This window comes from Pristiophorus japonicus, unplaced genomic scaffold (assembly GCF_044704955.1).
Source record: "Pristiophorus japonicus isolate sPriJap1 unplaced genomic scaffold, sPriJap1.hap1 HAP1_SCAFFOLD_671, whole genome shotgun sequence".
Lineage (NCBI taxonomy): Eukaryota > Metazoa > Chordata > Chondrichthyes > Pristiophoridae > Pristiophorus > Pristiophorus japonicus.
The window spans coordinates 91,917-106,046 of NW_027254584.1; the positions used below are offsets into that span (position 1 = coordinate 91,917).

At 50.6% G+C, this 14,130-nt stretch overlaps 1 protein-coding gene across 1 annotated transcript in view; it reads right to left on the minus strand.

Annotated features, from left to right (window-relative positions):
- Nucleotides 1–14,130, minus strand: part of LOC139256010 (stAR-related lipid transfer protein 9-like) — a gene marked incomplete at its 3' end in the record, with an annotated part of 238,609 nt that overhangs the window by 85,656 nt on the left and 138,823 nt on the right. The window contains exon 4 of the mRNA XM_070874078.1: nt 12,228–12,344. Coding sequence (XP_070730179.1) covers nt 12,228–12,344 — 117 coding nt within the window. The remainder of the gene's footprint in view (nt 1–12,227; nt 12,345–14,130) is intronic.

Consider the following 14,130-nt stretch of genomic DNA (forward strand, 5'->3'; position numbering starts at 1 on the left):
AGAGGGGGAGGGGGGAGGGGTGAGGGAGGGGTGAGGGAGGGGTGAGGGAGGGTGAGGGAGGGGTGAGGGAGGGGTGAGGGAGGGGTGAGGGAGGGGTGAGGGAGGGGTGAGGGAGGGGTTAGGGAGGGGTTAGGGAGGGGTGAGGGAGGGGTGCAGGAAGGAAGGAGAGAGGAGGGAGAGAGGAGGGAGAGAGCAGGGAGAGAGGGAGGGAAGGAGAGAGGGAGGGAAGGAGAGAGGGAGGGAAGGAGAGAGGGAGGGAAGGAGAGAGGAGGGAGGGAGGTAGGGAAGGAGAGAGAGGAGGGAGGAGGAGGGAAGGACAGAGGAGGGAGGGAGGGAAGGACAGAGGAGGGAGGGAGGGAGGGAAGGACAGAGGAAGGAGGGAGGGAGAGAGGAGGGAGGGAGGGAGGGAGGAGGGAGGGAGGGAGAGAGGAGGGAGGGAGGGAGGGAGAGAGGAGGGAGGAGGGGGAGGGGAGGAGGGAGGGAGGGAGGGAGAGAGAGGGAGGGAGGAGAGGAGAGGAGGGAGGAGGAGGGAGGGAGGGAGAGAGGAGGGAGGGGAGGGAGAGGGAGGGAGGGAGGGAGGGAGGGAGGGGGTGGGAGGGAGGGAGGGAGGGAGGGGGGTGGGAGGGAGTGAGGGAGGGAGGGGGGTGGGAGGGAGTGGAGGGAGGGAGGGGGAAGGAGAGAGGAGGGAGGGAGGTGGGAAGGAGAGAGGAGGGAGGGAGGGAGGGAGAGGGAAGGAGAGAGGAGGGAGGGAGGGAGAGAGGAGGGAGGGAGGGAGGGAGGGAGAGAGAGAGGAGAGAGGAGGGAGGGAGGGAGAGGAGGGAGGGAGGGGAGGAGAGGGGGAGGGGAGGAGAGGGGGAGGGGAGGAGAGAGGGAGGGAAGGAGAGAGGGAGAGGGAGGGAGGGAGGGAGGGAGGAGTGAAGGGGGGAGGGAGGGAGGGAAGTAGAGAGGATGGACGGAGAGCAGGAGGGAGGAGGGAGTGGTGCGGAGGGAGAGAGAGGAGGGAGGGAGAGAGGGAGGGAGGGGGAAAGGAGAGGGGGGGAGGGAGAGGGGAGGGAGGAGAGGGGAGGGAGGGAAGGAGGGAGGGAGGGACGGAGGGAGGGAGAGACGGAGGGAGGAGAGAGGAGAGAGGAGGAGAGAGAGGGAGGGGAGGAGAGAGGAAGGGGAGAGAGAGGGAGGGGAGGAGAGAGGGAGGGGAGGAGAGAGGGAGGGGAGGAGAGAGAGGGAGGGAGAGAGGGAGGGGAGGGAGAGGGAGGGAGGAGAGAGGGAGGGGAGGAGAGAGGGAGGGAGGAGAGAGGGAGGGGAGGAGAGGGAGGGGAGGAGAGGGGGAGGGGAGGAGAGAGGGAGGGGAGGAGGAGAGGGGGAGAGAGGGAGGGGGGGGAGAGAGGGAGGGGAGGAGAGAGGGAGGGGAGGAGAGAGGGAGGGAGGGAGGGAGAGGAGGGAGGGGAGAGGAGAGAGAGGAGCGGAGGAGAGGGGAGCGGAGGAGAGGGGGAGCGGAGGAGAGGGGGAGAGGAGAGGCGGGGGGCGGGGAGAGGGGGAGGGAGGAGAGAGGGAGGGAGGAGAGGAGGGAGGGAGGAGAGGAGGAGGAGGAGGAGGAGAGGAGGAGAGAGGAGGAGGAGAGGGAGGAGGAGGGAGGGAGAGGAGAGGGAGGGGAGGAGAGAGGGAGGGGAGGAGAGGGAGGGGGAGGAGAGAGGGAGGGGAGGAGAGAGGGAGGGGAGGAGAGAGGGAGGGGAGGAGAGAGGGAGGGGAGGAGAGAGGGAGGGGAGGAGAGAGGGAGGGGAGGAGAGAGGGAGGGGAGGAGAGAGGAGAGAGGAGAGGGGAGGAGGGGAGAGGGGAGGTGAGGGGATGAGAGGAGAGGAAGGAGGAGAGGGGAGGAGGAGAGGGGAGGAGGAGAGGGGAGGAGAGAGGGAGGAGGAGAGGGGAGGAGGAGAGGAGGAGGAGAGGGAGGAGGAGAGGGGAGGAGGGAGAGGGAGGGGAGGGGGAGGAGGGGAGGGGAGGGAGGGAAGGAGAGGGGAGGGGGAGGGAAGGAGAGGGGAGGGAGGGAAGGAGAGGGGAGGGAGGGAAGGAGAGGGGAGGGAGGGAAGGAGAGGGAGGGAGGGAAGGAGAGGGGAGGGAGGGAAGGAGAGGGGAGGGAGGGAAGGAGAGGGGAGGGAGGGAAGGAGAGGGGAGGGAGGAAGGAGAGGGGAGGGAGGGAAGGAGAGGGGAGGGAGGGAAGGAGAGGGAGGGAGGGAAGGAGAGGGGAGGGAGGGAAGGAGAGGGGGAGGGAAGGGAAGGGAGGGAGGGAGGGAGGAGGGGAGGGAGGGAAGGAGAGGGAGGGAGGGAAGGAGAGGGGAGGAGGAAGGAGAGGGAGGGAAGGAGAGGGGAGGGAAGGAGAGGGGAGGGAAGGAGAGGAGAGGGAGGAGGGGAAGGGGAGGGGAGGGGAGGAAGGGAGGGTGGAAGGGGAGGGGAGGGTGGGAAGGGGAGGGAGGGTGGGAGGGAGGGGAGGGTGGGGGAGGGAGGGGAGGGTGGGAGAGGGGAGGGGAGGGTGGCAAGGGGAGGGGAGGGTGGGAAGGGGAGGGGAGGAAGGAGGGGGGAGAGGAGAGGGGAGGGGGGAGAGGAGAGGGGAGAGGGGAGATGAGAGGGGAGGGGAGGGAGGGAGAGAAGGAGGCTGAACGGCCGGGCTCAAGACTTCGGGCTGGATTTACAGGTAGGTAGCATCGGGTCTCGGGTCTCGGGTCTCAGGTCCGGGGGGGCTGGGGGGGGAGGGGTCGCGGAGGTCGGGGGGCATCACGGAGGTCGGGGGGCATCGCGAAGGTCGGTGGTGTGGGAGAGAGAGTCGCGGAGGTCGGGGGGGCGGGAGAGTGTCCCGGAGGTCGGGGGGAAAGAGTGTCCCGGAGGTCGGGGGGAGGAGGGAGAGTCGCGGAGGTCGGTGGGGGTGGGGAGAGTCGCGGAGGGGGGGGTGGGGCGAAGAGAGTCACGGAGGTCGTGGGGCTGGGGGGAGAGGAGAGTAGCGGAGGTCGGGGGGAGGTGGAGTCGCGGAGGTCAGGTCACCGGGGGGTGGGGGGGGAGGGGGAGGGGGTCGAGGAGTTCGGGTCGCCGGGGGGAGCAGAGGTCGGGTCGCCGAGGAGTGGAGGTCGGGTCACCGGGGGGTGGTGGGAGCGGAGGTCGGGGGTGGGAGAGCGGAGGTCTGGGGTGGGAGAGCGGAGGTCGGGTCAGGGGGGGGAGTGGAGGTCGGGTCGCCGGGGTGGGGGGGGGAGGGGAGCGGAGAGCGAAGAGCGGGGATCAGGTGTCCGGTCCGGGGAGCGGGAGTCAAGTCGGGTCGGGTGGGAGGTGATCCTTATCCATGCAGCCCCAGTGAGGCCATTCGGCCAGAGCTAGGGGCTGCGTGCTTCGGGCCCCTCCCACAGTTTTAGGCGCCTGGAGCTACTGCACATGCGCGCCCACTGTTGCGCATGTGCAGAGGTCCCGGCACTGTTTTCAGCGCAAGGACCTGGCTCCACCCCCCACAGCTCATGCTGCGCCGCGCCCAGCTCCAGAGGACCTGCAGGGAGCCGGAGAATAGGTGAGGTTTTTTTAGGCGCACTTTGTGGCGCGAAAAACGGGCATCCAGGTCCGGGCTACGCCGTTTTAGGCGCGGCCCGAAATTTGGGCCCAATAAGGGGGCTTGGCAAGGTGGATGCAGAGAGGATATTTCCACTGATGGGGGTGACTAGAACTAGAGGACACGATCTTAGAATAAGGAGCCGCCCATTTAAAATAGGGTGAGGAGAAATTTCTTCTCTGAGGGTTGTAAATCTGTGGAATTCGCTGCCTCAGAGAGCTGTGGAAGCTGGGACATTGAATAAATTTAAGAAAGAAATCGACAGTTTCTTAAACGATAAGGGGATAAGGAGTTATGGGGAGCAGGCGGGGAAGTGGAGCTGTGTCCATGATCAGATCAACTATGATCGTATTAAATGGCGGAGCAGGTTTGAGGGACGTATGGCCTACTGCTGCTCCTATTTCTTATGTTCTTATGATGCGTGATAGTCACTGTGGAAATAACACGCGTTATACACACACACAGAAAAAGGAAAATAAAACGGTCTGCAAAATAAATTGAAGTTGCCACTTTTAGTAATCATAACTACTTTATGCATCACACAGGAAAAGGGATGAGGTCTGAATTGAAACGCTTGTTTTGCAAAGAACATTTTTCAGCAAAGGTAAAGCCTCCTTTGGGTGCACTATCAAGCTGTGGGGCAGAACAGGTTTATCCACATGCCAAATTTGATCTACCCTTCAGTGGTTGATTCAAGAGGAGCAATAGCCTAGGAGTAGGTTGCTGTCTCCTTTCAGTCTCAGTTACAGGATTCTATGCGGTGCATAGGAACAGAGATGAGTGAAAATAACTTACAAAATCAGAGGGAAATGTAATAAAAGCGACATCTGACCCTGCTCACAGGAAACAGTTAACCTCAATTTTAATTGGACTCTTGATGCTAAAGTGGCAACATCTGGTGTTAACTTTAATGGCGCACAGTATTGAAACAGATGATTCTCTCTCCCCCCCACCCCCCCCCCCCACCAAGAACAAAACTAAAAAGAATTGCTAATCATAAAGCTTTATAGCACAAGAGGCCACCATTCGGCCCATTGTGCCTGTGCCAGCTCTACCCCACACCCCCACCCCTGCCTCGCCCAGAGCCCTGCAAATGATTCCTTTTCAACTATATATCCAATTCCCTTTTGAAAATTATTATTGAGTCGGGAGGTTGGCAGGCGCTGTGAGGTCAGCGAGTCAGGAGTTCGGAGGCCGGGAGGCGGCGAGTTTGGGAGGCCGGGAGGCTGCGAGTTCGGAGGCCGGGAGTTCGGGAGCTCGGAGGCCGGGAGTTCGGGAGCTCGGAGGCCACAGAGGTCGGTGAATTCGGGAGGCCACAGAGGTCGGTGAGGTGAATTCGTAAGTAGTTCTCTTTTCTCTATTTCTTTTTAAGTAGATGTTAAACTAGATAAGGCTAACTAGAGGGGTGGCAGTGCAACTCAGTCCCATGGAGTGCACATCCTGCGGCATGTGGGAAGTCCTGGATACTTCGCGCAGCCTAGACAACCATGTGCGCAGGAGGTGTCTCCAGCTTCAACTGCTTGAGCTCCGCGTTTCGGAGCTGGAGCAGCTGGTGGAGTCAATACGGTGCATCCATGAGGCTGAGAGCTACGTGGATAGTATGTTTCAGGAGGTGGTCACCCCGCAGCTTAAAGGTGTGCAGGTAGAGGGAAAGTGATCACCAGACGAAGTAAGTGTGCTCGGCAGGTAGCGCAGGATACCCCAGTGAGTCCATCTCGCTTTCATACCGATATTCACTTCTGAGTATCAGTAAGGATGATGGTGCCTCTGGGGAGTGCAGCCAGAGCCAATTCCAAGGCACCACCGATGGCTCAGCTGCACAGGGGGGAGGCACGCAGAACAAAAAGCCCGAGAAATAGGGGATTCTATAGTTAGGGGAACAGACAGGAGTTTCTGCAGCCGTAGATGTGACTCCCGAATGGTTTTGTGCCTCCCTGGTGCCAGGGTCAAGGATGTCACAGAACGGACGCAGGGCATTCTGGGTGGGTGGGGGGGAGGGGGAGAGGGTAAACAGCTAGAGGTCGTGGTCCATATCAGGACCATCGACATAGGTAAAATGAGGGACGAGGTCCTACAGGAAGAATTCAGGGAGCTAGGAAGAAAATTGAAGAGTAGGACCGCAAAAGTAGTAATCTGCGGGTTACTACCGGTGCCACATGCTAATGATTACAAGAATAGAAGGATAGAGAGGATGAACACATGGCTGGAAAGTTGGAGGGCTTTAAATTCTTGAGGCATTGGGACCGCTTCTGGGGGAGATGGGACCTGTACAAACCGGACGGGTTGCACCTCAACAGCACCGGGTCCAATATCCTCGCGGGGAGTTTTGCTAGTGCTGTTGGGCAGAGTTTAAACTAGCTTGGCAGGGGGATGGGAACCTGAGAACAAATTCAAGAGGGAAGGAAGTAAAGCAGAAATTGGATAGCAAGAATCTAGAAAGCGAATCTGTAAGACAGAGGAAACAGGGCTTAGTAAGTAGTAAGCAAGGAGGTTTTCCCGTGCTGAATGGCATATACTTTAATGCAACGAGTATCGCGAATAAGGCGGATGAGCTAAGAGCACAGGTAGACACTTAGGAGTATGACATTATAGCCATTACAGAAACATGGCTGAAAGAGGGACAGGTTTGGCAGATCAACATTCCTAGCTACAGGATTTTTAGACAAGACAGAGAGGGGGGGTGGTTGCAGTACTGATTAAAGAAACTATTACAGCGGTGAGAAGGGATGATATGTTGGAGGGATCTTCAAATGAGACCATATGGGTCAAATTGAAAAATAAAAAAGGGGCGATCACACTGTTGGCTGTGTATTATAGACCCCCAAACAGTGGGAGGGAGATAGAGGAGCAAATATGGAGGCAAATTGCTATGAAGTCCAAAAACCATAGGATAGTAATAATAGGGGATTTTAACTATCCAAATATTGATTGGGACAAATATAGTGTGAAGGGTATAGAGGGTGCAGATAATAGTCTGCATCCTCCTCGCAGCTCACACTGCCACCCAACTTAGTGTCATCCGCAAATTTGGAGATACTACATTTAATCCCCTCATCTAAATCATTAATGTACAGTGTAAACAGCTGGGGCCCCAGCACAGAACCTTGCGATACCCCACTAGTCACTGCCTGCCATTCTGAAAAGTACCCATTTACTCCTACTCTTTGCTTCCTGTCTGACAACCAGTTCTCAATCCATGTCAGTACACTACCCCCAATCCCATGTGCTCTAACTTTGCACATCAATCTCTTGTGTGGGACCTTGTCGAACGCCTTCTGAAAGTCCAAATATACCACATCAACTGGTTCTCCCTTATCCACTCTACTGGAAACATCCACAAAAAATTCCAGAAGATTTGTCAAGCATGATTTCCCTTTCACAAATCCATGCTGACTTGGACCTATCATGTCACCTCTTTCCAAATGCACTGCTATGACATCCTTAATAATTGATTCCATCATTTTACCCACTACCGATGTCAGGCTGACCGGTCTATAATTCCCTGTTTTCTCTCTCCCTCCTTTTTTAAAAAGTGGGGTTACATTGGCTACCCTCCACTCGATAGGAACTGATCCAGAGTCAATGGAATGTTGGAAAATGACTGTCAACGCATCCACTATTTCCAAGGCCACCTCCTTAAGTACTCTGGGATGCAGTCCATCAGGCCCTGGGGATTTATCGGCCTTCAATCCCATCAATTTCCCCAACACAATTTCCCGGCTAATAAGGATTTCCCTCAGTTCCTCCTCCTTACTCGACCCCCCGACCCCTTTTATAACCGGAAGGTTGTTCGTGTCCTCCTTCGTGAATACCGAACCAAAGTACTTGTTCAATTGGTCCGCCATTTCTTTGTTCCCCGTTATGACTTCCCCTGATTCTGACTGCAGGGGACCTACGTTTGTCTTTACTAACCTTTTTCTCTTTACATATCTATAGAAACTTTTGCAATCCGTCTTGATGTTCCCTGCAAGCTTCTTCTCATACTCCATTTTCCCTGCCCTAATCAAACCCTTTGTCCTCCTCTGCTGAGTTCTAAATTTCTCCCAGTCCCCAGGTTCGCTGCTATTTCTGGCCAATTTGTATGCCACTTCCTTGGCTTTAATACTATCCCTGATTTCCCTTGATAGCCATGGTTGAGCCACCTTCCCTTTTTTATTTTTATGCCAGGCAGGAATGTACAATTGTTGTAGTTCATCCATGCGGTCTCTAAATGATGCTGGAGGATTGGAGGACTGCTAATGTAGTACCCTTGTTTAAGTAGGGAGAAAGGGATAGGCAGAGTAATTACAGGCCTATCAGCCTAACCTCAGTGGTGGGAAAATTATTGGAAAAAATCCTGAAAGACAGGATAAATCTACATTTGGAAAGCAAGGATTAATTAGGGATGGTGGATTTGTTAAGGTGTTTGACTAATCTGATTTAGTTATCTCCTCAAAAAATTCAGAGGGTCGATGAGGGTAGTGCGTACGATGTAGTATATATGGACTTTAGCAAGGCTTTTGATAAGGTCCCACATGGTAAACTGGTCATGAAGGTTAAAGCTCATGGGATGCAGGGCAAAGTGGCAAGTTAGATCCAAAATTGGCTTGGAGGTAGGAAGCAAAGGGTAAAGGTTGATGGATGTTTTTGTGACTGGAAGGATGTTTCCGCAGGGCTCTGTACTGGGTCCCTTGCTTATTGTGGTAAATATCACGATTTAGATTTGAATTATAGGGAGTATGATTCAGAAGTTTGTAGATGACACTAAAATTGGCTGTGTGGTTGATAATGAAGAGGAAAGCTGCAGGAGGATATCAATCTACTGGTCAGGTGGGCAGAGAAGTGGCAAATGGAATTTAATTCAGAGAAGTGTGAGGTGATGCACTTTGGGAGGACTAATACAGAAAGGATATACACATTAAGCAGTAGGCCACTTAATAGTGTAGATGAACAAAGGGACCTTGAAGTGCTTGGCCACAGATCCCTGAAAGTAGCAGGCCAGATGGATAAGGTGGTTAAGAAGGCATACGGAATGCTTGCCTTTATTGGCCGAGGCATAGAATATAAGAGCAGGGAGGTTATGCTTAGATTGTATAATACTTTGGTTAGGCCACAGCTGTAGTATTGCGTGCAATTCTGGTCGCCGTATTATAGGAAGAATGTGATTGCACTAGAGCGGGTGCAGACGAGATTTATTTGAATGCTGCCTGGAATGGAGAATCTTAGTTATGAGGACAGATTGGATAGGCTGGGTTTGTTCTCATTGGAACAGAGGAGGTTGAGAGGAGACCTCATTGATGTGTACAAAATATTGAGGGGCCTGGACATAGTGGATAGTAAGGGTCTATTTCCATTGGTGGAGGGGTCTATTACGAGGGGGCATAATTTTAAGCTGGTTGGTGGAAGGTTGAGAGGGGATTTGAGGGGGGAGGGGGGCTTCTTTATGCAGAGGGTTGTGGGGATCTGGAACTCGCTGCCTGGAAGAGTGGTGGATGCAGAAACCCTCACCACTTTGAAGAGATGGTTGGATGGGCACTTAAAGTGCAGTAACCTGCAGGGTTACGGACCTAGAGCTGGTAATTGGGATTAGACTGGATGACCTTTTGTTGGACGGCGCAGATATGATGGCAAGTATTGCAGGGAATAGAATACGGCCAGCGTGATCTTCTGGACTAGTTTCGATCGCCTGGATGGGTCGGAGAGGAATTTTCCCAGATTTTTTCTCCCTAAATTGGCTGGGTTTTTAAATCTGGATTTTGCCTCTCCCAGGAGATCACATGGCTCCAGTTGGGGTGTAGTGTAGAATGTTTCAGTATAAGGGCTCTTGCAGTTGTGTGAGGTGGACTGGCTGGGCTGGGTGCTCTTTGTCTTTCTGTCATTGTTTATCGGTTTATATGTAACCTTTAGTGCTGCTGACCAAGGGCCATGCTGCTCTTTGTCGGCCAGCGCGGACATGATGGGTGGAAATGGCCTCCTACTGCGCTGTAAATTTCTATGTTTCTATGAATCGGATTCCACCGCCCTTTCAGGCAGTGCATTCCAAATCACAACAACTCGCTGCGTAAAAAAAATCTTCTCTCCCCTTTGGTTCTTTTGCCAGTTATCTTAAATCTGTGCTCTCTGATTACCGACCTACCTATCAATGGAAACAGTTCCCCCCCCCCCCATGTACTCCAGCAAAACACATCATTCTGAACACCTCTATTAAACCTTCCCTTAATTTTCCCTGCTCTAAACAGAGCAATTCCAGTTTATCTAATCTCTCCACATAACTGAAGTCAATCTTTTCCTTGATAATGCAACAAATTTTGACTTTACATAAATTTACCACAACTTAACAAAAATTTTTACTCCAGCAGAGAAGAGCGTAACGTGATTACAAAGTACTTGTCTATTGAAAGTGATCTCTTGTATTCAAAACTCTGGATAATTTTGCACATTAATTAATTACCACTCTATTGTCTTTGCATTGTTGATTGCTCATTCAGTAATATCGTCACATAATAGCTAGTCCTATCAATCCTAGATAAATGTCAATGCCCTCAATCCTTTGAAGTAAAGTGTCGAAGGTTTGAGTGGGTTGCGCACGCATGCGCACAGACACGCACAAATGGTTCACTGGAAACGGTTTGTTATAAACGACTTTCAAAGTAATGCTGTGATAAATTGATCTGTGCATATTTAGCAAAATACACCATACCCACATGGCTCTTTGTACAACCCACTTCCTGTTTATAAATTACATGGTTTTAAAATTTGTGCTGTGTACTTTCAAATTTAACACTAACCAGCCATCAAATTAGACCTTCATAATATTAAATCTAAATTCAACTGTTTTTATGTGGTAAATTTTAACAGTTATAATCCATCTCCAATTATCCCTCCTCAAAAAAGTTACAAGGGTGGAAACACTGAGGTTAAACCACTCGAGTCGAGCTAAATTACTGAGTAAGATTTCTTTGGAAGGACATTTTCAGTGGCTTAGCTATATTGATGAGATATAACCATGGGATAATCCAAAATGGGATAATTATGTTAATGTGATTCAATTTTTCTTTGGGCAATGTTCTCCCCTCCTCTTCTGAACTGACGGAGAGCTGGGGTGCGGTTTCATGGTGAACAGGCCATTCTTCATGTGTAAAGCCGAGACAGGGACTGATAGCAGATTATTCCACCACTTGGAGAGAGGCAGTACTCCAGCCATACACACCCTCTCCTGCACTGGCCCCAAAGGTGAGCATTTTCCAGCAGCATCACTTGTTAGCATTTGGGAACGAGAACCCCGACTGACTTTCTCCTTCCTAGTCCAAGGGTGCTGAGACCAATTGTAGTATCTCAACGGTGGCTCCAGCTGAGATGAGATGACTCAGCACAGGCTGACAATTGAATGTGGCGTCTTCTGGTCTGTATGACTGAGCTGCACACCACTTTTCCCAAACAAGTTCATCAGTGGAGGTCAGTACGGCACTGTAGGAGGTGTCATCTTTCAGATGAGAAGTTAATTCTATGTTGAATGTAAAAGATTGAAGTAGAGCAGGGGAGTTCTCCCCAGTGACCTGGCCAATATTTATCCCTCATCCAACATCACTGAAAACAAATTATCTTGTCATTTATTTTATTGCCGTATGCAAATTGGCTGCCACATTTTGTACATTACTACACTTCAAAATAACTTTATTGTCCGTTAAGTGCTTTGACGTTGTGAAATGCAAATCTTTCTTACTTCATTAAACTCAATTCACCCCATCTTATTTTCCCGTTTTGTCCATCCCTAGTGATAAACTGTACTATGGGCTTTGATCCTTCACTGAAGTGTCACAATTTAAAAAAAAAATCAAATACTAAGCACTTTATTTTTATGTTCAGATTCCCCTAAACTGCCAGCTGTCCAGGGAAGTGTAGAGGGAAAGTGAAGGTTGTGGAACTGTAAACTCATCTGATCCACAAATTTTGAATTAGAATATTAAAGCTAAAGTCAAGAACTGATACAGCAGCGTTCAGTATTATTCCTCCTGCAGTGATCAGAAATTATTTCAACATGTGCCACAAGGTTAGGGGCACTTGCCCCACTTTTCTTCTCAGCACTTTTACCATTTATAGCTATTACTGATTAAAAAAAAGAACTTGCATTTATATAGCGCCTTTCACAATCTTGAGACATCCCAAAGCGCTTCACAGCCAATGAAGTACTTTTGAAGTGTAGTCACTGTTGAAATGTAACCACTGGCTCCCTTAAAGTGCTGACTGGTACTGGATATGGTTTTGGATAAATCTTTTCAAGGGAATACGGTAAGCTCAAAGCAAAGTGATTCGGTGTAAGCAAGACTCAAAGACAGTGCTTCCTCTGACTGACCTATTGTTCATCACTAACAGTCAGAAAGGAAGATTAAGCCAGAAAATGTCTGATTGAGAAACTCCAAGTTAAACCATTCACAGCTAAAGACTCCATTTGGCATTATTCTCACTATATTCCGACAGCTGTGCAGAACGAACATGGGATATAGTGAGTGTCTTTCATAGCTGAAGTGAATAAGTTAGTGTAGGAGAAATAAAGGGTGCATGAATAAAACTAACAAAATGATACAAAACTGTACCCTGGCTTCCTGTCTTACTTGTGTGAAGCTTAGCGTGGTGTTAGAACAAATGTAAAAAGCATGCAGTGAATACTCACTGGTGTACCCATCATAGTGTATGTTTTTCCTGAGCCAGTCTGTCCATAGGCAAACAGACAGACATTGTAACCCTCGATGGCTCCCGACAGGACTGACGTGCCAAGATCCTGGTACATCTGCAAACAGAGAGTATAAACAGCATTAGTGGGCTGGAGAATTGCGGATTTATTGGCGACAGTATCACACAAACAAATAGATTCAAAAGGCATAGCCTAGCCTTTTGTAAAGCTTATAATATTTTAAGGCCCAAAATGTGCCTTTGTTAGCTGCTAGATGTGGAACCAATACATATGGAGATATTGGTAGTGACAAATGATGTTCATTGAATAGACGGGTTCAAATGATAAAATTAGTAATCAGAAGGAAGCTCAATTGGTTTTCATCATCAGAACTCCCTCGATTAAATGAATCTCTCCCAGTCTCTTTATAGAATAATAGAAAACTTACAAATGTTAGATATCTGAAATTAAAAACAACAAATAAATGCATGAAATGCGTAGCAGGCCTTTCAGTATATGAGAGAAGAGACATATTAGTATTTGGAGTTGGTCCAGGGCCCCCACTCCAAAGGTTAACCAATCATTTCTCTTTCAGATGCTGACAGACCTGTTGTGTATTTCTCTTTATTAAACAGATACCCGGGGCCATTATTAATTATTGTGAAGTGTTAGCCGTGGCTCAGTGGGTAGCACTCTTGCCCGAGACAGGAGGGCGTGGGGTACAAATCCCACTCCAGGGACTTGAGCACATAATCCAGACTGACTCTCCAGTGCAGTACCGAAGGAGTGCGGCACTGTCGGAGGTGCTGTTTTTCAGACGAGACGTTAAGCCGAGGCCTCTCAGGTGGGTGCCAAAGATCCCATGGCACTACTTCGAAGTCCTGACCAACATTTATCCCTCAACTAAGATCACTAAAAACAGATCATCGGGCGATTTATTACATTGCTGTGTCGGAGCTTATTGTGTACAAATTGGCAGCCACATTGCTACATTACAAACAGTGTCTACACTTTAAAAAGTACTTCACTGGCTGTAAATCACTTTGAAACACCCCAAGGTCATGAAAGGCACGATATAAATGCAAGTTTTGAGTACTGAAGTCGGTCTGGATAGGTTGGCTGCCATTATTTAGTGGCAACTATCTTCTACCATCAAGTAATAACATAGGGAGTAAAGGAAGTTAAGAGTGACACAGGTAGGAACAAAGGGTCCAAAATTCCACATGGACTTTTTTGGGCGCTATTTGAGATTACCGGATGATTACTTAAACCGCTGCAACGCCAAAAAAAATCCCAAATTTCGCCATTTTTCTGTTTGAATTTGGCGCCGCGCAGAAAGACCTTAGCTTCTGTGGGTGGAGCTAAATCATAGCGCTAAAAATTGGAGGCCCGTTCTCTTTGCACTTGGGGGGGGGGGGGGGAACTCCCATTTTCCACCCCCTCCCCCCACGTCACGAGTCTGCCATTTTTAAAGAGCCAGCAGATCTGTGAGTACCTGTGAAATTGGGGAACTGCAAAACTAAAAAGGAGATCCTGAGAACTCATCATATATATCTCATTGGAGTCTGAATCTGAAAGGAAAAGGGCCGAGGAATTTACTGAGAATGACAATGAGGCGCTGGTAGATGCATTTGAAAGGAGATGGCAGCAGATTGGCAACAAGGGTACCAGCAAGCTGAAACCCTGAGAAACATAGAAATTTACAGCGTAGGAGGAGGCCATTTCGGCCCATCCACGCCGGCCGACAAAGAGCCACACGACCCTCAGTCAGCAGCCCCGAAGGTTACATATAAACCTATGAACAATGAACAATGGCGGAAAGGCAAAGAGCACCCAGCCCAACAAGTTCACCTCACACAACTGCGACACCCCTTATACTGAAACATTCTACACTCTACCCCAA